The sequence below is a fragment of the Panulirus ornatus genome, chromosome 63, assembly GCF_036320965.1.
Source record: "Panulirus ornatus isolate Po-2019 chromosome 63, ASM3632096v1, whole genome shotgun sequence".
Classification (NCBI taxonomy): Eukaryota; Metazoa; Arthropoda; class Malacostraca; order Decapoda; family Palinuridae; genus Panulirus; species Panulirus ornatus.
Genome location: NC_092286.1, coordinates 28,055,401 through 28,080,294, shown reverse-complemented (window position 1 = coordinate 28,080,294; position 24,894 = coordinate 28,055,401). Strand labels below are relative to the sequence as shown.

The following is a 24,894-nucleotide window of genomic DNA, read 5'->3' as shown; positions in this document are numbered from 1 at the left end:
GAACCACTATTCCTTCAAACATACCCATTTTTGCTTTCCGAGATAATGTTCTCGACTTCCACACATTCTTCAAGGCCCCCAGGATTTTCGCCCCCTCCCCCACCCTATGATCCACTTCCGCTTCCATGGTTCCATCCGCTGCCAGATCCACTCCCAGATATCTAAAACACTTCACTTCCTCCAGTTTTTCTCCATTCAAACTCACCTCCCAATTGACTTGACCCTCAACCCTACTGTACCTAATAACCTTGCTCTTATTCACATTTACTCTTAACTTTCTTCTTCCACACACTTTTCCAAACTCAGTCACCAGCTTCTGCAGTTTCTCACATGAATCAGCCACCAGCGCTGTATCATCAGCGAACAACAACTGACTCACTTCCCAAGCTCTCTCATCCCCAACAGACTTCATACTTGCCCCTCTTTCCAAAACTCTTGCATTTACCTCCCTAACAACCCCATCCATAAACAAATTAAACAACCATGGAGACATCACACACCCCTGCCGCAAACCTACATTCACTGAGAACCAATCACTTTCCTCTCTTCCTACACGTACACATGCCTTACATCCTCGATAAAAACTTCTCACTGCTTCTAACAACTTGCCTTCCACACCATATATTCTTAATACCTTCCACAGAGCATCTCTATCAACTCTATCATATGCCTTCTCCAGATCCATAAATGCTACATACAAATCCATTTGCTTTTCTAAGTATTTCTCACATACATTCTTCAAAGCAAACACCTGATCCACACATCCTCTACCACTTCTGAAACCACACTGCTCTTCCCCAATCTGATGCTCTGTACATGCCTTCACCCTCTCAATCAATACCCTCCCATATAATTTACCAGGAATACTCAACAAACTTATACCTCTGTAATTTGAGCACTCACTCTTATCCCCTTTGCCTTTGTACAATGGCACTATGCACGCATTCCGCCAATCCTCAGGCACCTCACCATGAGTCATACATACATTAAATAACCTTACCAACCAGTCAACAATACAGTCACCCCCTTTTTTAATAAATTCCACTGCAATACCATCCAAACCTGCTGCCTTGCCGGCTTTCATCTTCCGCAAAGCTTTCACTACCTCTTCTCTGTTTACCAAATCATTTTCCCTAACCCTCTCACTTTGCACACCACCTCGACCAAAACACCCTATATCTGCCACTCTATCATCAAACACATTCAACAAACCTTCAAAATACTCACTCCATCTCCTTCTCACATCACCACTACTTGTTATCACCTCCCCACTTGCGCCCTTCACCGAAGTTCCCATTTGCTCCCTTGTCTTACGCACTTTATTTACCTCCTTCCAGAACATCTTTTTATTCTCCCTAAAATTTAATGATACTCTCTCACCCCAACTCTCATTTGCCCTTTTTTTCACCTCTTGCACCTTTCTCTTGACCTCCTGTCTCTTTCTTTTATACATCTCCCACTCAATTGTGGTAATAAAAAGAGTGTGGTTGAGAGAGCAGAAGAGGGTGTATTGAAATATATTGGTCACATGGAGAGAATGAGTGAGGAAAGATTGACAAAGAGGATATGTGTCAGAGGTGGAGGGAATGAGGAGAAGTGGGAGACCAAATTGGAGGTGGAAGGACGGAATGAAAAAAATTTTGAGCAACCGGAGCCAGAACATGCAGGAGGATGAAAGGCGTGCAAGGAATAGGGTGAATTGGAACGATGTAGTATACCGGGGTCAACGTGCTGTTAATGGATTTAACTAGGTGCATGTGAAGCGTCTGGGGTAAACCATGGAAAGTTGTATGGGGCCTGGATGTGGAAAGGGAGCTGTGGTTTCAGTGCATTACACATGACAGCTAGAGACTGAGTGTGAATGAATGTGGCCTTTGTTGTCTTTTCCTAGCGCTACCTCGTACGCATGTGGGGGGGAGGGGGGTGCCATTTCATGTGTGGTGGGGTGGCGACGGGATTGGATGAAGGCAGCAAGTATGAATATGTACATGTTTATATATTTATATGTCTGTATATATATATATATATACAGAAGTGGTAGAGGATGTGTGGATCAGGTGTTTGCTTTGAAGAATGTATGTGAGAAATACTTAGAAAAGCAAATGGATTTGTATGTAGCATTTATGGATCTGGAGAAGGCATATGATAGAGTTGATAGAGATGCTCTGTGGAAGGTATTAAGAATATATGGTGTGGGAGGCAAGTTGTTAGAAGCAGTGAAAAGTTTTTTATCGAGGATGTAAGGCATGTGTACGTGTAGGAAGAGAGGAAAGTGATTGGTTCTCAGTGAATGTAGGTTTGTGGCAGGGGTGTGTGATGTCTCCATGGTTGTTTAATTTGTTTATGGATGGGGTTGTTAGGGAGGTAAATGCAAGAGTTTTGGAAAGAGGGGCAAGTATGAAGTCTGTTGGGGATGAGAGAGCTTGGGAAGTGAGTCAGTTGTTGTTCGCTGATGATACAGCGCTGGTGGCTGATTCATGTGAGAAACTGCTGAAGCTGGTGACTGAGTTTGGAAAAGTGTGTGGAAGAAGAAAGTTAAGAGTAAATGTGAATAAGAGCAAGGTTATTAGGTACAGTAGGGTTGAGGGTCAAGTCAATTGGGAGGTGAGTTTGAATGGAGAAAAACTGGAGGAAGTGAAGTGTTTTAGATATCTGGGAGTGGATCTGGCAGCGGATGGAACCATGGAAGCGGAGGTGGATCATAGGGTGGGGGAGGGGGCGAAAATCCTGGGGGCCTTGAAGAATGTGTGGAAGTCGAGAACATTATCTCGGAAAGCAAAAATGGGTATGTTTGAAGGAATAGTGGTTCCAACAATGTTGTATGGTTGCGAGGCGTGGGCTATGGATAGAGTTGTGCGCAGGAGGATGGATGTGCTGGATGTGAGATGTTTGAGGACAATGTGTGGTGTGAGGTGGTTTGATCCAGTGAGCAACGTAAGGGTAAGAGAGATGTGTGGAAATAAAAAGAGCGTGGTTGAGAGAGCAGAAGAGGGTGTTTTGAAGTGGTTTGGGCATATGGAGAGGATGAGTGAGGAAAGATTGACCAAGAGGATATATGTGTCGGAGGTGGAGGGAACAAGGAGAAGAGGGAGACCATATTGGAGGTGGAAAGATGGAGTGAAAAAGATTTTGTGTGATCGGGGCCTGAACATGCAGGAGGGTGAAAGGAGGGCAAGGAATAGAGTGAATTGGAGCGATGTGGTATACCGGGGTTGACGTGCTGTCAGTGGATTGAATCAAGGCATGTGAAGCGTCTGGGGTAAACCATGGAAAGCTGTGTAGGTATGTATATTTGCGTGTGTGGGCGTATGTATATACATGTGTATGGGGGTGGGTTGGGCCATTTCTTTCGTCTGTTTCCTTGCGCTACCTCGCAAACGCGGGAGACAGCGACAAAGTATAATAAAATGAAATAAATATATATGTATGTTTTTTGTTTTTTTTTTGCTTTGTCGCTGTCTCCCATGTTTGCGAGGTAGCGCAAGGAAACAGACGAAAGAAATGGCCCAACCCACCCCCATACACATGTATATACATACGTCCACACACGCAAATATACATACCTACACAGCTTTCCATGGTTTACCCCAGATGCTTCACATGCCCTGATTCAATCCACTGACAGCACGTCAACCCCGGTATACCACATCGCTCCAATTCACTCTATTCCTTGCCCTCCTTTCACCCTCCTGCATGTTCAGGCACCGATCACACAAAATCTTTTTCACTCCATCTTTCCACCTCAAATTTGGTCTCCCTCTTCTCCTCGTTCCCTCCACCTCCGACACATATATCCTCTTGGTCAACCTTTCCTCACTCATTCTCTCCATGTGCCCAAACCATTTCAAAACACCCTTTTCTGCTCTCTCAACCACGCTCTTTTTATTTCCACACATCTCTCTTACCCTTACGTTACTTACTCGATCAAACCACCTCACACCACACATTGTCCTCAAACATCTCATTTCCAGCACATCCATTCTCCTGCGCACAACTCTATCCATATCCCACGCCTCGCAACCATACAACATTGTTGGAACCACTATTCCTTCAAACATACCCATTTTTGCTTTCCGAGATAATGTTCTCGACTTCCACACATTCTTCAAGGCCCCCAGAATTTTCGCCCCCTCCCCCACCCTATGATCCACTTCCGCTTCCATGGTTCCATCCGCTGCCAGATCCACTCCCAGATATCTAAAACACTTCACTTCCTCCAGTTTTTCTCCATTCAAACTCACCTCCCAATTGACTTGACCCTCAACCCTACTGTACCTAATAACCTTGCTCTTATTCACATTTACTCTTAACTTTCTTCTTCCACACACTTTACCAAACTCAGTCACCAGCTTCTGCAGTTTCTCACATGAATCAGCCACCAGCGCTGTATCATCAGCGAACAACAACTGACTCACTTCCCAAGCTCTCTCATCCCCAACAGACTTCATACTTGCCCCTCTTTCCAAAACTCTTGCATTTACCTCCCTAACAACCCCATCCATAAACAAATTAAACAACCATGGAGACATCACACACCCCTGCCACAAACCTACATTCACTGAGAACCAATCACTTTCCTCTCTTCCTACACGTACACATGCCTTACATCCTCGATAAAAACTTTTCACTGCTTCTAAGAACTTGCCTCCCACACCATATATTCTTAATACCTTCCACAGAGCATCTCTATCAACTCTATCATATGCCTTCTCCAGATCCATAAATGCTACATACAAATCCATTTGCTTTTCTAAGTATTTCTCACATACATTTTTCAAAGCAAACACCTGATCCACACATCCTCTACCACTTCTAAAACCACACTGCTCTTCCCCAATCTGATGCTCTGTACATGCCTTCACCCTCTCAATCAATACCCTCCCATATAATTTACCAAGAATACTCAACAAACTTATACCTCTGTAATTTGAGCACTCACTCTTATCCCCTTTGCCTTTGTACAGTGGCACTATGCACGTATTCAGCCAATCCTCAGGCACCTCACCATGAGTCATACATACATTAAATAACCTTACCAACCAGTCAACAATACAGTCACCCCCTTTTTTAATAAATTCCACTGCAATACCATCCAAACCTGCTGCCTTGCTGGCTTTCATCTTCTGCAAAGCTTTTACTACCTCTTCTCTGTTTACCAAATCATTTTCCCTAACCCTCTCACTTTGCACACCACCTCGACCAAAACACCCTATATCTGGCACTCTGTCATCAAACACATTCAACAAACCTTCAAAATACTCACTCCATCTCCTTCTCACATCACCACTACTTGTTATCACCTCCCCATTTGCGCCCTTCACTGAAGTTCCCATTTGCTCCCTTGTCTTACGCACTTTATTTACGTATGTATTTATGTATGTATACGTTAAAATGTATAGGTATGTATATTTGCGTGTGTGGACATTTATGTACATACATGTGCATGTGGGTGGGTTGATCCATTCTTTCATCTGTTTCCTTGCGCTGCCTCACTAATGCAGGTGACAGCGACAAAGTATGATAGATAAATAAATAAATGAATAAGTGTATGGATAGAGTGATACGAGAAATGAAAGAAAAATTAGGGAAGATGGATGCAGAGATGGAGAGTGGCTGTGAGTTATGGTGGCTAGTGGCAAGCCAGTTTGTGGATGATGATGTTTGCTGAGAGTGAACAATAGTTGCAGAAGGTTGTAAGTGTGTTTAATGATGCATGTAAGTGTAGGCAATGATGCAAGTAAAATTAAATTAGTAGTGTTTGAAAGGAAGCAGAGTGAAAGTATAGAGTTTTTGAAACCATATGGAATGAAAGAAGAAAGTGGACTAAATTGTGCTGTGGATATGGAGGAAAAAGGCTGGTAGAAGTGAGAGAATTTAAGTATCTAAAAGCTGTCTTGGGTAAGTGTGGTGATATGGAAGGAGAGATAAGGGAGAGAGTAGTACAGGGTAGGAGAGTCATTTGGTTCCATTAACAGAATAATAAAGGGTAGAGGTGTAAGTATGGAAATGAAAAGAGGATTGAGGGACAGCATAGTCCTCCCACCCATTGACATATGCCGCCAAAACATGGACATGGATTGAGTCACAGAGGTCAAGAATCCAGGCTGTGGAAATTGAGTTATTTGAGACGAGCATATAGTGTGACTAGATGGAATGAATAAAGAAATGAAAGGGTGTATCAGAGATGTGGTATGGCAAGGAAATGATGAAGTGTAATACTTTGAGGTAGTTTGGGCATGTGGATATAATACTAGAATGGGAGTTGACAAGGAGAGTGTTTGATAGTACAATTAAAGGGGTTGGTGTGAGTGGAAGACCACCTGTGCCATAGGCAAATAGAGTAGAGGAAGACAAATAGTGGAAGAATGCATGGAATGGTTTTTGCAAGGGAGGTATGTAAGGACAGGGATAAGTGGAAATACTTTTGCCATGGCCTTCCCTTGATGGGAGTTCCCAGAGGGAATTGGTGTCAAAGATATAGATACGTAGATAGACAACTCCTCCCCTTCCAGCAGCCCCTTTTAACCATAAATGTTGGCACTTCAACAAAGCTTATGTTATGAGATGATGCTCCTGTCTCTGCCAGACACATAGGAGAGATGATTTATGCAGAAATGGAAGCATTTATACCCTATTTCTCCAAGATGATTCTTCCAGTGCATGGTTCAGTCATTCCTGTTCTGAGGTCATTCATGCAAGGAATCAGGCATTTTGGGCTTGGAAAACTCTTCTTCCTTTGACTCCTATTCAGCCTTTATCACTGCCCACAAACATTGCAGATATGTTATTCCTGAGGCAAAGTGTTCCTTTATTCAAAAAGTAAGTGCAATAACCACTTCTTGTCATCAGCTGATAGGTCTTTCTGGTCTTTACCTTAGGGCATCACTGACAACTGTTGCTCCTCTTTTCTGATGTGACGGCATTATAGCTTTCTCTCCCATAGGCAAAGTAATTCTCTCTGGTTTCCTTTTCTCCTCAAACTCCACTTTGGATGACTGTAATGTTCCTTCATCCCTTGATGCTTCTGTTATCCTATGCCTATTCTCATAATCTCTTTTCAGAATGTCAGAAAAGTGCTTCTCTCTGGACACAAGCAAGGCTTATGGTCCTGATGTCAGCCATTCCTGTGTATTGAAAGAGTGTGCTTCAGAACGTGGCCATACTTGCTGGTCTGTTCCATTTCTGCTTAAAAACCAAGACCTTTCCTTCTTGAATGCATGCATTGATACACCCCATCCATAAGAATGATGACTATTGAAATCCCTCTAACTATTGTCCTGTTACTATGACACCTACCATTTCCAAAGTCTTTGAAACCCTCCTCAACTCCTATATCCTCATGCATCGTGAATCTAGATCCTCTGGTGATATTCTTTCTATCTTACTAATGTCTGGTCATCATCCCTGAAAGATTTTGGGTTGTCTTATGTAGTTGTCCTTTATATTTCCAAGGCCTTTGATAAGGTGTGGCATCACTGTCTCATCTCTAAGCTCCCCTCTTTTTGCTTCCCTCCCTCACTTTGCACCTTCATATCTAGCTTCCTCTCAGGCTGACCTATCTCTGTGGTTGTTGATGGATCAGGCCTCCCTTCTCCGTCAACAGTGTTATCCCTCAAAGTTCTGTCTTGTCTCTACATTTTTGCTATTTATCAATGATTTGCTCTCTTCCACAAATGACCAAGTGCACTCGTACACTGACGACTCAACAGTGCATTCCTCCATATCCCTGAATTCTGCTCTTTCTTCTCTCACTTGATCTGCATCTCGTCTCAATGCAGTTTCCTCAATAAACTCACGCTTAGGATATCTCAGTGGGTAGATCAAGTCTAGTTAAGTTTTATGCCTTCAATACCCAGTTTCTAGTCATCTCCCTATTGAAAAATTCTCACAACTTTCCTTAATTCCACTTCTTGACTCAGTGAACATACTTGACATGACTGTAACATCCACACTTTGTGCTAAGAAACTGAGTGTCCAGTTTAGATGTCAAACCTGTCTTTTCTTCTAAACAGTTGTTCTGTATATAAAGGATTGATTCATCCTGGTATAGGACATGAGAAGGTAGAGGGTTCCAAAGCTTCGAGGTGTAGGGAAAGTTGCTGACAGCCACACACTAATCATGTGATGCAGCAGCTTGCCGAGAATTGCGTGGTCTAGCTAGTGGTGGTGACACATAAGCAGCCAACTCTCAGGAGCAAAAGCCAAAGTAATACCTGTAGAAGAGGGAAAGTGATCCAACATTGCAGTGTAGGGCAAGGGGGTCAAGTTGGAAGTTAGCATGGGACAGTTGATAAGTTGGACTGCTTTTGACTCTGTCAAGTAAAGATACATAGCTAGAGCCACCCCCAATGTGACAGCATTACTTCATACAAAGACAAATCATTCCTTTGTTTATGAATGGAGCAATTGTTCAGAAGAAAAGAAGTTTTGACATCTAAACACTGAGTTTCTTAGAGGCAGACTTAGCTATTCCTGTACTGTGGGGTTTCCAAGAAAGAATGGATGTTACAGTATTAACAAGAATGTTCATTGCTATAAGAGGTAGAGTTACAGAACTATCAGAGGAGAGACGAGAATTGTGAGGAGTTTTCAATAGAGAGATGAGTAGAAACTGGGTCTTGGAGGCATGAAACTTAATAAGATTTTGTGTACCCCTCTGAGGTGTCCTGTCTAAATCGGAGTTTATAGAGGAAGCTGTGTCGAGACGAGATGCAGATCAAGTGAGAGAAGGAGCAGAATTGAAGGATGTGGATGAATACAATGTTGAGTTGTCAGTGTATGAGTCCATTTGATTGTTTGTGGAGAGGAAATCAATGAAAAAATGGAGAAAGAGTTAGGCTGATCCATCAACAACCACAGAGATAGATTGGCCAAAGAGGAAGCTAGATATGAAGAAACAAAGTGATGGAGGGAAGCCAAAAGAGGGGAGCTTAGGGATGAGACCCCTGTGCCCCACCCTGTCAAAAGCTTTGGATATGTCAAGGGCAACTATGCATGACCCCCCCAATATCTTTCATAGGTGATCACTGGACATGAGTAAGGTGGGAAAAAATATCACCAGTGGATCTTGCCTTATGGAAGCCATACTAGTGATCAGAGAGAAGAATTGAGTTAGGTGTCTAAGGATATGGGACTTGAGGAGGGATTCAAAGATTTTGGAGATGGTAGATGTCACAGCAGTAGGATGATAGGGGGTCAGAGCAGTCACCCTTCATAAGAATGGGTTACATCAATGCATGCTTCCAAGGTGAAGGGAAAGGTTTGGTGTTTAAACAGAAACAGAACAGACAAGCAAGCACATGTGCAACATCAGAGGCATACTCTTTTAGTACATTGGGATGGATGCTATCAGGGCCATAAGCCTTGCTTGTATCTAGAGAGAGAAGCACTTTGGACAGTCCAAAAAGAGATTAAGGAGAGGGGCATAGGATAAGTAAGAGGAGAATTGGGGTGAAGGAATGTTAGAATCCTCCAAGATGGAGTTAGAGGAGAAATGGGAACCAAAGAGAGTTGCTTTGTATGCAGGAGAAACAGCTATAGTACCATCAGAACAGAAAAGTGAAGGAAAGGTAGAGTGACAGAAGTTATGAGAGCTGCCCTTAACTAAAGATCAGATAGACCTGTGAGTGGATGATGAGAGGTTATTGCACTTCCTTTGAATAAGGTAGCACTTTGCTTCACAGATAAGGTGCTTGCAATGATTACAGGTAGTGATAAAAGCTGAATGGAAGTCAAGAGGAAGGAGAGTTTTTTCAAGCCTGTTATGCCAGATTCCTTGCCTGAATGACCTCAGAGCAGGAACGGTTGAACTGTGGATTGGATAAAGTGTTTGTCTTGGAGGAAGAGGTGATAGGTACTTCCATTCCCGCAAGAATAACCTCCGCTTTGTCTTTGGCAGAGACAAAAGCATCGCCACATAAGAAACAGTAATTTATCCAAGAAAAGTCAGAAGAGAAGTTACTTATGTTATTCCAGTCAGCTTTGTTGAGGTGTCAGTATGTATGCTTATAAGGGGCTACTGGAGAGGGAGGTGCCATTAGTACAAATACATTTATGGGAATGTGATCAGAAGAACCAGTTGGTTACGGGATTGTGTACTTACAGCATGATGGACCAGAGGTGAAAAACATATCCAGAATATTTGGAGAGTGGTCACAGTGGCCAGGAATATGGGTAGGGTGGGAGATAATTTGCTTTAAATCATTGAGAATGGAGAACTTGAGGGCTTCAATCCCTCTACTATCTGTATGGGAGGAATTCTACTATACCCTAAGATGAATGTTGAAATCTCTGAGTAGAGGATCTCTGCTTGTGGATGAGAAAATGCCAGTCTCATGGTAAGAGTTTAGATAGTCGAAGAAAGATATAAAATTTATAGAACTCGAAGAGCAATAGGCAAAACAGAGGAAAGTATGGTAGTTGGTAAATGGACATAACATCAAAGTTTTGTGACTCAGGGCCCTTGAGGCATGCAATAGGAGTGTTGATGTTGGAATAAGTACAAACACCACCTTCAAAATGGTATCATGAGTGGAGATCACAGTTGGATATGAAAAAGGAACTAGTGAGAACATCATTAGACAAAAGCGTCTCAGAGAGAAGCAAGATATTAGGAGAGGTACTGGATAGATGGTGTTCAATAGAGAAGAGGTTACTAGAGAGACCACAAATGTTGGTGTAGTGAATAGGAAAAGAGGAAGATCTAAAATAGAGATTGCAGTTGTGGGAGGGGCTGGTACTGTTACTGTCAGAGCCCTCCCTCTCATTGGCAGTCAAGTCAGGTGGAATTCCACATATTCTTAGCATCCCAAGATGCCGGGGACGAGAGGCCATAGATTTTTTGGACTCTGTCTTGATAATACTAGAAAATTTTTGAGTGGACAGAATTTGGCAAGAGTATTCATGTGAAAAAAAATAAGAAAGGTTTAAGTGGGTGTATGGTGCTCATAAGGAGATGACAGGACTAGCCCGTTAGTCCTGTTTTGATGAGACAGAAAGTAAGACCAGCAATCCTAACATGGAGAGTGTTAGATGGTTCCATGCACCACTTTAACACACCTCGGTCAGGACAATAGTACCACTCTGGGCAGCTGCTGTCTACAGCCTACTACCTAATAGTAGTCATTGCCATTTTCCTGGTCAGTAACTTCAGTTGTCAGTTAGCTACAGCTTGTACTTTTACCTTTCATCCATGGTTACCTCTTCTGCTGAGGGCAATCCTGTTTTCCTCACATTTGCAAGCTTTGATCTTTTGTGTTGCGAAAGAAACTGCAGTTGATCACTAGTGTTCCACTTAAAATGGTGTACAAAATACTTCTGCAAAAGAAATTCTCTCTCTCTCTCTCTCTCTCTCTCTCTCTCTCTCTCTCTCTCTCTCTCTGTCTCTGTCCGTCTCTCTCTGTCTCTGTCTGTCTCTCTCTGTCTCTGTCTGTCTGTCTCTGTCTGTCTGTCTCTGTCTGTCTGTCTCTGTCTGTCTGTCTCTGTCTCTGTCTCTGTCTGTCTGTCTCTGTCTCTGTCTGTCTGTCTCTGTCTCTGTCTGTCTGTCTCTGTCTGTCTGTCTCTGTCTCTGTCTGTCTCTGTCTCTGTCTCTGTCTCTGTCTGTCTCTCTGTCTGTCTGTCTCTGTCTCTGTCTGTCTTTGTCTCTGTCTGTCTGTCTCTGTCTGTCTGTCTGTCTGTCTCTGTCTGTCTGTCTGTCTCTGTCTGTCTGTCTGTCTATGTCTGTCTGTCAGTCTCTGTCTGTCTCTGTCTGTCTCTGTCTGTCTCTCTCTCTCTCTCTCTCTCTCTCTCTCTCTCTGGGGATAATATTTTTGTTGAGGTCCATCAGAGCAGAGGTTGGTGTGATAACCACATCAAATGGGCGCTTGAGGTCAAGTCAGATCATATTACATGTCACGCAAGGGACGTCAAATCAGATCTCCTCCCCACCCCATCAGACAGCACCGACAGGGAGTTGGGTAATGGGAGCTTCTCGCACCTCATTCTAAAAATAGTTGGTCACCAAATCTTGCTACCAGTCTCATACAGAAATCACTGAAAGAAAGTCAGTGGACTTCACGTGAATAAAAGATCCATCTGAAACAAAATTGCTGAACTGCATTGTATGGGAAGCAGTGAACATGTTGATATGATTGGTTTAAATGGTTTAGATAGAAACATTTCTTAACACAAAAAACAATTTTCTGATTAGTGAGTACAATCTACCAGACTATAGATTATTTGTAAGGGACAGAGATGGTCAAGGAGGCAGAACTGCACTGTATGTAAAATCATACCTAAATCCCATTGAAATTTAGACATCTGCTGTTGAACGTATGTTCAGACTTGCACAGAATTTTCCAAACTTTGCATAAACATTTTCTATAGGTGCCCTAATAAGCCAGCAGATATTGACATTGTCATGTACGAGAGCTTACAAAGAGCAATACAGGATAAAGACACTCGTTCCTGGGGATTTTAAGTATTTCCCAAGAATCAACTAGCAAATTATCTTAGGTGTAAAAAGTCAATCTTCTAGACTTATCAGGTTTGTCAAAAACAGTTTTCTCAACCGAACCATCGCCAAGTTGACAAGGGAAGCTAATATGCTTGATTTAGATCTTGCATCTCCAGAGTTCTTAGTAACTAATACCTGTGTTGGAGAACATCTAGGCACTTGTAACAAAAACATGGTTAGATTTGACATAAATATCTAAACTAACTTACCTAAAACCAGTATGATTACCCCAAACATTAAAAGTGCAGATTTTATTGAGTTGCATGTTGCATTAAAGAGTTATCATTGTTGGTTCATGCCCAGAGGAATTATGGGCCAGTTTTAAGCTTCAGTATATGCACCATCAAACTAGATTCTTTCCCATGAACGAAAGAAACAGTATAACCAACAACAAGCCCAAATGGTCCTCCCAAGATATTGCAAGAGCAGCAAGAAACTCTACAAAACTTAAGAAATCAAACTGACCCAAATATTGCGTCGCAGTATAACACAGTCGGGTGTTACACGAAAGATCTTATCAAGAAAGCCAAGAGAGAATATGAAATGAGTATTGCAAGAGATAGTAATAGAGATTGTGGAAGATATTGTAGGTATATCAATAGGGGATGGGGGAGAAAGAATACTTCCCACATATTCCCCGCGTGTTTTAGAAGGTGACTAAAGGGGGCGGGAGCAGGGGGCTGGTACCCCTCCTCCTCGTATTTAAATTTTTAAAAGGGGAAACAGAAGAAGGAATCATGTAGGGAGTGCTCATCCTCCTCGAAGGCTCAGATTGGGGTGTCTAAATGTGTGTGGATGTAACCAAGATGAGAAAAAGGAGAGATAGGTAGTATGTTTGAGGAAAGGGACTTGATGTTTTCGCTCTGAGTGAAATGAAGTTCAAGTGTAAAGGGGAAGAATAGTTTGGGAATGTCTTGGGAGTAAAGTCTGGGGTTGGTGAGAGGACAAGAGCAAAGGAAGGAGTAGCACTCCTCCTGAAACAGGAGTTGTGGGAATATGTGATAGAATGTAAGAAAATAAACAAGGTTGATATGGGTAAAACAGAAAGTGGATGGAGAGAGATGGGTGATTATTGATGCCTATGCACCTGTTCATGAAAGATCACGATAAGCAAGTGTTTTGGGAGCAGCTGAGTGAGTGTGTTAGCAGCTTTGATGCACGAGACCGGGTTATAATGATGGATGATTTGAATGCAAAGGTGTGTAATGTGGCAGTGGAGGGTATAATTGGTGTACATGGGGTGTTCATTGTTGTAAATGGAAATGGTGAAGAGCTTGTGGATTCGTGGATTGATGAATAAGAATACTTGGTTTAAAAGGAAAGATATACATAAGTATACATATGTGAGTAGGAGAGATGGATTACATGTAAATTGATAGTGTGTAAAAGAGGGACAGTTGGAGGGATGTCTGATCACTTATCTTGTACAGGCGAAGGTGAAGATTTGTTGAGGTTTTCAGAAAAGAAGAGAGAATGTCGGGGAGAAGAAAGTGGTGAGAGTAAGTGAACTTGGAAAGGACAAAGGACACTTGTGTGAGGAAGTACCAGGAGAGATTGAGTGCAGAATGGCAAAAGGTGAGAGCAAATGACATAAGGGGAGTGGGAGAGGAATGGGACGTATTTAGGGAAGCAGTGATGGCTTGCGCAAAAGATGCATGTAGCATGAGAAAGGTGGGAGGTGGGCAGATTAAATAGGGTACTGAATGGTGGGATGAAGAAGTAAGATTGTTAGTGAAAGAGAAGAGAGAGGCGTATAGGGGATTTTTGCAAGGAAGTAGTGCAAATGACTGGGAGATGTATAAAAGAAAGCATCAGGAGGTTAAGAGAAAGGTGGAAGAGGTGAAAAAGAGAGCAAATGAGAGTTGGGGTGAGAGAGTATCATTGAATTTTAGGGAGAATGAAAAGATGTTTTGGAAGGAGTTAAATAAAGTGCGTAAGACAATAGAACAAATGGGAACGTCGGTGAAGGGGGCAAATGGGGAGGTAATAACAAGTATTGGTGGTGTGAGAAGGAGATGGAGTGAATGTTTTGAAGGTTTGTTAAATGTGTTTGATGATAGAGTGGCAAATATAGGGTGGTTTGGTCGGGGTGGTGTGTGAGGGTCAGGGAGAATGGTTTGGTGAACAGAGAAGAGGTAGTAAAAGCTTTGCGGAAGATGAAAGCCAGCAAGGCGGCAAGTTTGGATGGCATTGCAGTGGGCTTTATAAAAAAGGTGGTGACTGTGTTGTTGATTATTTGGTAAGGATATTCAGTGTATGTATGGGTCATGGTGAAGTGCCTGAGGATTGGCGGAATGCATGCATAGTTCCATTGTACAAAGGCAAAGGGGATAAAGGTGAATGTTCAAATTACAGAGGCATAAGTTTGTTGAGTATTCCCAGGAAATTGTATGGGAAGGTGTTGATTGAGGGTAAAGGCATGTACAAAGCATCAGATTGGGGAAGAGCAGTGTGATTTCAGATGTGGTAGAGGATATGTGGATCAGGTGTTTACTTTGAAGAATTTTTTTTTTTATTTATTATACTTTGTCGCTGTCTCCCGCGTTTGCGAGGTAGCGCAAGGAAACAGACGAAAGAAATGCCCCCCCCCCCCATACACATGTATATACATACGTCCACACACGCAAATATACATACCTACACAGCTTTCCATGGTTTACCCCAGACGCTTCACATGCCTTGATTCAATCCACTGACAGCACGTCAACCCCGGTATACCACATCGCTCCAATTCACTCTATTCCTTGCCCTCCTTTCACCCTCCTGCATGTTCAGGCCCCGATCACACAAAATCTTTTTCACTCCATCTTTCCACCTCCAATTTGGTCTCCCTCTTCTCCTCGTTCCCTCCACCTCCGACACATATATCCTCTTGGTCAATCTTTCCTCACTCATTCTCTCCATGTGCCCAAACCACTTCAAAACACCCTCTTCTGCTCTCTCAACCACGCTCTTTTTATTTCCACACATCTCTCTTACCCTTACGTTACTCGATCAAACCACCTCACACCACACATTGTCCTCAAACATCTCATTTCCAGCACATCCATCCTCCTGCGCACAACTCTATCCATAGCCCACGCCTCGCAACCATACAACATTGTTGGAACCACTATTCCTTCAAACATACCCATTTTTGCTTTCCGAGATAATGTTCTCGACTTCCACACATTCTTCAAGGCCCCCAGAATTTTCACCCCCTCCCCCACCCTATGATCCACTTCCGCTTCCATGGTTCCATCCGCTGCCAGATCCACTCCCAGATATCTAAAACACTTCACTTCCTCCAGTTTTTCTCCATTCAAACTCACCTCCCAATTGACTTGACCCTCAACCCTACTGTACCTAATAACCTTGCTCTTATTCACATTTACTCTTAACTTTCTTCTTCCACACACTTTACCAAACTCAGTCACCAGCTTCTGCAGTTTCTCACATGAATCAGCCACCAGCGCTGTATCATCAGCGAACAACAACTGACTCACTTCCCAAGCTCTCTCATCCCCAACAGACTTCATACTTGCCCCTCTTTCCAAAACTCTTGCATTTACCTCCCTAACAACCCCATCCATAAACAAATTAAACAACCATGGAGACATCACACACCCCTGCCGCAAACCTACATTCACTGAGAACCAATCACTTTCCTCTCTTCCTACACGTACACATGCCTTACATCCTTGATAAAAACTTTTCACTGCTTCTAACAACTTACCTCCCACACCATATATTCTTAATACCTTCCACAGAGCATCTCTATCAACTCTATCATATGCCTTCTCCAGATCCATAAATGCTACATACAAATCCATTTGCTTTTCTAAGTATTTCTCACATACATTCTTCAAAGCAAACACCTGATCCACACATCCTCTACCACTTCTGAAACCACACTGCTCTTCCCCAATCTGATGCTCTGTACATGCCTTCACCCTCTCAATCAATACCCTCCCATATGATTTACCAGGAATACTCAACAAACTTATACCTCTGTAATTTGAGCACTCACTCTTATCCCCTTTGCCTTTGTACAATGGCACTATGCACGCATTCCGCCAATCCTCAGGCACCTCACCATGAGTCATACATACATTTGAAGAATGTATGTGAGAAATACTTTGAAAAACAGATGAATTTGTAAGTAACATTTATGGATCTGAAGACATATGATAAGAGTGGATAGAGATGTTTTTTGGAAGGTTTTAAGAGTATGTGGTGTGGGAGGTAAGTTGCTAGAAGCAGTGAAAAGTTTTTATCGAGGATGTAAGGCATTTGTACAAATAGGAAGAGAGGAAAGTGATTGGTTTTCAGTGAATGTCAGTTTGCTGCAGGGGTGCGTTATATCCCCATGGTTGTTTGTTTATGGATGGGGTTATTAGGAAGGTGAATGCAAGAGTGTTTATGGATGGGGTTGTTAGGAAGGAGAATGCAAGAGTTTTGGAGAGAGAGGCAAGCATGCAGTCTGTTCTGGATAAGAGGGCTTGGGAAGTAAGTCAGTTGTTGTTCGCTGATGATACAGCACTGGTGGCTGATTCGGGTGAGAAACTGCAGAAGCTGGTGGGTGACTGAGTTTGGTAGTGTGTGAAAGAAGAAAGTTGAGAGTAAACATTAATAAGAGCAAGGTTGATAGGCTTCAGTAGGATTGAGGGACAAGTTGATTAGGAGGTAAGTTTGAATGGAGAAAAACTGGAGGAAGTGAAGTAATTTAGATATCTGGGAGTGGACTTAGCAGCAGATGGAACCATTGAAGTGGAAGTGAGTCACAAGGTGGGGGAGGGAGCAAAGGTTCTGGGAGTGTTGCAAAATGTGTAGAAAGCAAGAACGTTGTCTTGGAGAGCAAAAATGGATATGTTTTAAGGAATGGTTATGTTATATCGTTGTGAGGCATGGGCTATAGATAGGATTGTGTGGAGGAGGATGGATGTGTTGGAAATGAGATGTCTTAGGACAATATGTGGTGTGAGGTGGTTTGATCAATTAAGCAATGAAAGGGAAAGAGGGATGTGTGGAAATAAAAAGAGTGTGTTTGAGAGAGCAGAAGAGGGTGTGTTGAAATGATTTGGACACATGGAGAGCATGAATGAGGAAGTGTCGGAAGTGGAAGGAAGAAGGAGAAGCAGGAGACCAAATTGGAGGTAGAAGGATGAAGTGAAAAAGATTTTGAGCTATCGGGGCCTGAACATAGAGGAGGGTGAAAGGCATGCAAGAAATTAAGTGAATTGGAACAATGTGGTATACCACAGTCGACATGCTGTCAATGGATTGTACCAGGGCATGTGAAGCGTCTGGGGTGAACCATGGAAAGGTGTGTGGTGCCTGGATGTGGAAAGGGAGCTGTGGTTTCAGTGCATTACCCATGACAGCTAGAGACTGAGTGTGAATGAATGTGGCCTTTTTTGTCTGTTGAGACTGATATATACCACTCACACCATACTAAAGTTTACTGTCACAGTTAGAGAAGTACCAACACAGATCTGTAACTTGAAGTCGAATGAAAGCCAGGTCCCGATCATTTCCATCCTTGAGTAATTTAAAACAAACAAAATTGCTTGACCTGTAACCTGTAATTTCAGTAAATCTCTCCAGGATGGAATACTCCCACAGGACTGGAGACTAACAGACGTCACTCATATATAAAAAGAGAAGCCATGAATTGCAAGGCAGTTACCAACCTGTTAGTCTCATAGCATTTATATGTAAACTTCTGGATTCAGTTATTAGAGATAAAATCATAGCCTATCTGGAACAGTAAAGTCTGATTAGTAACACACAACATACATTTAAGGCACAGAGCATGCCTTACAAGCCTCCTCGAATTTTATCATAAATTATTCAATACCCACGACAAGACAAAAGCCGTAGAGTTTATGTTTCTGGATCTAAATAAAATCACAGAATGGTCTAGAAATTGGCAAATGCTATTTAACATCAGTAAATGTCAGCTGTTATGAGTAGGAAACCTCAATAAAGATTTTATAATGAACTGATGGGCTACAAGATAAAGCACACCCCTAGTGTGAGGGATTTAGGAGTCACTGTCTCTAATAACTTCAAATTCTCCCAGCTTGATTATAAAGCTCAAATCCTCCCAGCTTGATTATAAAGCTGCTAAGAAAGCAAATTGGATTTTTGGATTTAGTAACATAAACTTTACTTACAAAAGCAAGGATGTAATATTGCCGCTGTACCCAAGTCTAATTTAACCACACCTCGAATATGCAGTGCAGTTTTGTACCCCGACTTAAGCAAGGATATTCTTGAATTGGAAACAATCCAGGGCAAATCAGTAGAATGTTTAAATTACTTAAATGTTTCAGCAATGTTGATTTTGAAAATTTCTTTATAGTAGCACCGGAATTACTAGCGAGGGGAAATGGACTAAAACTAAAAGGTCACCAAGCTAATGTGGACTGTACAAAAAAATTCTTTACCAAAGACATTTTTGATGTGTAGAATAATCTCCCAGTAAATATTTTTCAAAGCAACACCCTTGATATCTTCAAAATTAGGCTTGATCATCACTTGTCACTCTCTGGTATGGGTTGATTTATTGAATCAGCCATCATAATGTAGTGTTACATCATGTTACCTTCTCAACCAATGATCTCTCCCTGGCCACGCTGTGGTAACATCAACATTGATTAATCCGTCATCTGCTATGAGAGAGTAAGTAAGACTTGTTGTGTCATTCTTCAACATTAGGAATGATATAGGCATGTAAGTTGGCAGGCTGGAGCTTATATTTATCACTACTATTGCCTTTATAACAAAAAGTGAAGGGATGCATGTCATTGATGATGGGATGCATGACGTAGTCGTGCTCATTCTACCTTATGACTTTCCTGTAAAACTTTTGTTAGGTAAATTAATTCTGCAAGTTTTTTTCTACCTGTTTTCTGTCCAGCGTGTTGCTGGAGGGAGTCAAAGGTGGAGAGAGAGCCTTTGCTTTGCCATCCTTTTTTAATACTGCTTTTAAGGGAACTGCATTTTTACTGAAGTAGTGTTAAAGCCAAACCACCTCGCTTGTTCTCTCTCTCTCTCTCTCTCTCTCTCTCTCTCTCTCTCTTGTCCATTTGAAATAGCTTTTCATCTTTATGTAATTGCATTGTACCCTATTGGGTAATCATAACCTGATGAAATCACTGTTGAATTTATTTCGCTGCTTTATGACTAATTGTATGAGGAATGCTACATTAAAGAAAGTAGATTTGGGGAATATGAAGTCCCTCCTGTCTCTAGGATCCCTTATGGAAGGGCCTTGGTGTTAATCACTGCCATTTTTCCTGGGGATCCTGCAGCTCCAAGGCTGTGCTACCCTCATTATCAGGGGCAGGAAGGACTCCTTCGAAGCAAGAAGTTCTTTGACGAGATTGTATTCTTTTCGTCAATAGCCATTTATACAGCCTTGTCAGAGGTGACTTTTCATTCAGGACGTAATCTTGAGCAGGTAGAGTCTGGCAACATCATGCCTTTGTATAAGTAATTGGATACAATACTACTGTGATGATTGAGTGTACGAAAATATGTGTTAACTATTGTGGCTGGATGAAGACTACATTGATCACCAAGTTATGTGAATATAGTAAAAATGAATACTAGATTAGATCAGTGAGATTTTTGGAGACTCAGTGGCATCATTAGCATTTTGCAACCAGGTGAAAAAGCTCAAAACAAAGTGTATAAAGTGTCTTAAAAATTTGTATTAGAATGAAATGTGTGCAGCCCAACTGTCCATGTTATCTACTAAGATGAAGTACACCAAAAGACCAGTGATATGACTAGGAAGCTAAAACTAAACAGCAAGAGAGTAGATGCCTAACAAATTACTGATGTTATGGTGCTTATGACTCTCAGAACAGTTTGCTAGGCATGCCTTACAGCATTCAAGTTTCAATTTAAAGTGGCTTTTGAACATTTTTGTATTGTACATATCTGAATGCATATTATTACAGTATATACAAAAAACTTTTTTCGTGGCACCTTCGTAAAAATTCTGAATTTCTCATGATTGCCTTTTCAGAGAGGAGGCCCTGCATAGGAGAGATGAAGAATGCTTAAGATGTAATTACTGTATATATAAAAGGTTGATATTGTAATTTTAAGTCTTACCTTGTTATCTTCTAATTGTATTACAATAGATGAATAAAGCTTATCACAGAAATTTGTTTTCTCTAACATCATACAAGCTATTTGCTGGTTTCATTTGTCATGATAAGACAATTGCACGAGAGGCTGATTGTGATTTTTTTGTTATAGTGATGTTTCTTGTCTCTTTGTAGACAAAATGGTCTTACTATTGTTGTAATCCCCTATACATTCAGCTTCAAAAACTGTGGCAAAGTTTTGACACATCTTTTAATAATTTGCCTGTTCCTCTAACTTTGGCCTCTTGACTAGTAGATAGTCCAACCACCCATCCTCTTTGGAGGTATATGAAGTGAGGACTTATAATTGCTTGCTTTTTCTTTTAGATTAGTACCCCTCATCTAAATCATGGATGTAGTTACTGCTGTAGTTATGAGAAATATATGGGGAAATTGTCATTCCATTGTTACTTCTGCATCTATATCAGAAAATTAGTGTTATCTGGAGGTTAAGAAACTGGATCACCAGGTAGAAGTAAGGGATGGAAACTCTTTCGATGGTTAAAAGATTGTCTAAGTGGAAGGAACAAAGGATGCATGTCAGAGGAGTCTTCTTAAAATAGGTGGAGGTTACCAGTGGAATACTACAGGGTTCTGTTCTGGGACTGTTACTCTTCTTAATCTATGTAAATGACTTGCCTGAAGGTATGTATTCCTTCTTGAATATGTTTGCAGATGATGCAAAGGTCGTGAGGGAAGTGAAAAGTGTGGAGGATTGCATCATCATATAAGGGGTCCTTGACAAACTCTGAAGTTGGTCTGATGCGTGGTTTGTGAGGTTTAATTCAAATAAATGTAAAGTATACGTAGATGAGTCGCAGTGAAAGAAGGCCTCGATATACTTATTGTCTAGTTAGAAACTAGCTACAAGAATCTATGTGAAAAATCTTTAGAGATGAAATTGTCCCTAACCTGTTGTCATAGTTTCATCTTAGGAGAATAGTCACAGAGACCAGTGAGAAAATATCAGAATAAGGATAAGGAATTATTCAGCAAGCTATTCACATCATACATGCATAAGGCCAAAACTACTCTGGCTTGGTCACCACACCTAAAGAAGTGCAAAGAAGTAATAGAGAAGGACCAGAGTAGAGCAACAAAGATTTTACCAAAGTTAATAGAGTTGAGTTACACAGAAATGCTAAAGAATAGAGTAGGGGGTGACCTAATCATAACCATTATGTTTTTAACACAGATTGATGATGTAGAAAGTAAACAGTTTTTCAAAAGATGTAGGGCTAGAACAACTGAGTACATAACATGAAACTGAGCAAGAGACTTGTTAAAAAGACGTGACGAAGTACTTTTATAATGATTTAAGAGTGGTGAATGAATGGAATGAAATTACTGAAGACATAGTTAATAGAGATAGCATACATAGATTTAAGAAACTGTATAACAGATGAGAATTTTCAAGAGATGGGGTCCTACTATTGTAAAACCCTCCTTATACGATACAAAAAGATAATTACACACAAAAAAATATAAGCATTTACGATGTTGAAACAAAGTAAAATGGAGGAAATTCATACTGTATTGATTTACAAGTTTTATGATTTTTATTTACACAATTCTGAGCTTGTTAGTACATATATTGAAAAGTCTTTTTCCCTGTAGTAATCTCTAAAACGAAGAAAATTAAGTTTGGACCTGTAAGGAAGGATGAATAGAAAAGGCACGAAAATCATTTTAGTGACCTTTTGAAATACAATAATATTACCTCAAAATCAAACATTAGGAAGAATATTTTATAACTGCCTAAAACATTTGCAATGTGGAAAATCTTATACCTGCTAGAGGTAAAAGAGCTTCAATATCTGAATCCGAGTGCCCATACATTTAATACTCTTGCAAAAATGGTGCATAAGTTTTTGAAGTTCAGCACTCTGTCACTGTTTCTTTATTGATTTTCTAGTTTGCATTCAAGAAAGTGGTTCTCTGAGGTCTAGCAAATTGGTGTATGAGTGTATATTAAGAAAAATCTGAAATATCTCAATCAGATTGATAAAAAGATTTCCTGAATAGTCCAAAGTGATTAGGAAATACAAAAAAGTTATCATAGAAATAAATTATAAGTAAAATTAGAGAACAGTCTCCACACACACACAGAAAAAGAATCCAATGTTTGCTGCTTAAAGTAAGACTTTCATGCATCAACTTTAATTTGAAGAACAAATCTGTTACTTGCATAAGAGGGAGTTATTGTATATCAGGCACCATAGTATGGTCTTAGAAGTTAGATGACATGATTTGCTACTTCAGTTTTACCCCATGGTACTGAAAGTGGAGTTACAACTTTTGCTCGCTGTCCTTGTGTTTGGTGTTATTTTCACTGATTTTGTTCCTGGAGATAATTTTCTTCTGCCAGTAACTAATCTTTGGCCCTAACAAGTTGTTCCAGAAAGAAAAGGCCCGTATTCTTACTTGGAAGCAAGGCATACTGGCAGGGATGAGTTCACCATTCGGATCCTTTTTTCCTAACATCTTCATCCCCTCCACTTATGTGAGTGGTAACCCAATAGGGATGAGTTTTCAACACCTCACACTTGATTTTATTATTGTTAATGGATCCTTCAGAGTGTCTTTTGAAGAAGCCTGAGATGATAACCATAAAGATGAAGTTGGAGTTCAAAATGAAGAAACTACCTCAGCACAGAACAAATAGGAAAGAATTGATATGAACCCAGTTAGGAACATAGTTTAGAGATTGATAGCATTTGTATCTACTGAAAGCTGTTTTTAGAGAGTTGAGCACTTGGCAAAACATTGAAATTTTAAGTTTTTGAAGTATTCTTCCTTAGTCCCAAGTATTACTAGCATATCGTGTACTCCTGCCATTTGTGCCCTGTTACTGTGGCTTGCTGCAGCAGTATCAGTAATAGCCCACCAAGGTGGCTCTCTTCTCCACTTGATGTGACCCATCTTCTACCTAGACAACACTACTCCCTTCCCTCATGCTGTCTTGTAATTCCCAGCACTTGCCCGATGTCAGGGTATCCTTATGGAGAAAACAACAATGTATTGGTGAATCAGTTATGAAGTTCCTTCTGCAACATTTACAGTATTTTATTGTTATGAACGTATGGATGAAATCTTGATATGGTGCAGGATCATCATCAGAAGAGGAATTTGGTGTCAGTTGGGAACATTATCCCTTTCTTTTCAATGGAAACCTATGCTCCTTTTAAACCAGATTTGCTTAAGTCTGACCTTTTCCGGGAACACAACCCTAGATTTAAAGAGCGCAGGGCTTTTTGATATTCCTTGCTTATCTTAAATTTTTTTTTTGTTTAAAGTTGTTATTAACTAAATTGGTGAAAACATAGAACCATCACTAGCAATTAAGCTAAACAAAGAAATGTTCCTTGAAAACGATTCACTTCTTCCTTAGTATTATTACAAATAATGGGAGTTCTTATTAACACATCAACTAAAAAGAGTTAGATTTATTCAGTATACATATATAAATATATAAATATTTCTATACATCATGTGAACTGTAATACATAAATACCTATATCACCCTTTCTTCCACTAATTTCTTGGCAACGTACAAACTTAACTGGAAAGGTGTTTTTGTAGATCAAAAACATATATCTCTCCTTTAACAACTGTTAATAAGCTACATATTTACACATGGCCGTAGAAACAAATTCCATGAATTTGACAATCATTTGACCATGACTTTGACACCAAAGGTCAGAGTGACCTTACTATGGTATACAATACACCATATGATAGTGCACATTTGGACAGACTCATTCCACAAAACTGATTATCCCTGTACCCAGGTCACAATTACCTGAACTGAGAATGATGCAAACCTTTACGAGAATGCAATATGTTCTATCTTTCACGTTTAAACTATCATAGTTTGTGTTCACATGAGAATGCAGTGTTTTATGTTTCATGTTAAACAACCTAAATTAGTGAAATGACTAAAGTTGACAACCATTGTATAACCACCATTATGTAATTTCCATTGTTAATCTGCACTGAACCATTGATTTAATAAAACTGTCTTATAATAGGCTATAGAATCCTTACTTACAGATTATAGTTGCAATATATGCATATCAACTAGATGGCTTTGTTGTTAATTTCAATTTATTGTATTTTATTGGTGTAGTGATCTTATGAAGGTTTTTCAAGCATGAGTAATAGCAGCCACACCTAAAATCAATGACCATCTGAAAAAAGTAAACCCTAGGCCTAAAAAACCTCTACATTGTGTTTCTTCTACTGAAATTAAAGAAA

The 24,894-nt window shown here is 40.7% G+C and overlaps 1 protein-coding gene across 1 annotated transcript in view; it reads left to right on the top strand.

The window, feature by feature from the left end:
• LOC139745818 (alpha-ketoglutarate dehydrogenase component 4) overlaps nucleotides 1-20,654 on the top strand; it is a 41,423-nt gene extending 20,769 nt beyond the window's left edge. Inside the window, exon 4 of the mRNA XM_071656398.1 lies at nucleotides 20,514-20,654. Coding sequence (XP_071512499.1) covers nucleotides 20,514-20,531 — 18 coding nt within the window. The 3' untranslated portion in view covers nucleotides 20,532-20,654. The remainder of the gene's footprint in view (nucleotides 1-20,513) is intronic.
• The last annotated feature ends 4,240 nt before the right edge of the window (nucleotides 20,655-24,894 follow it).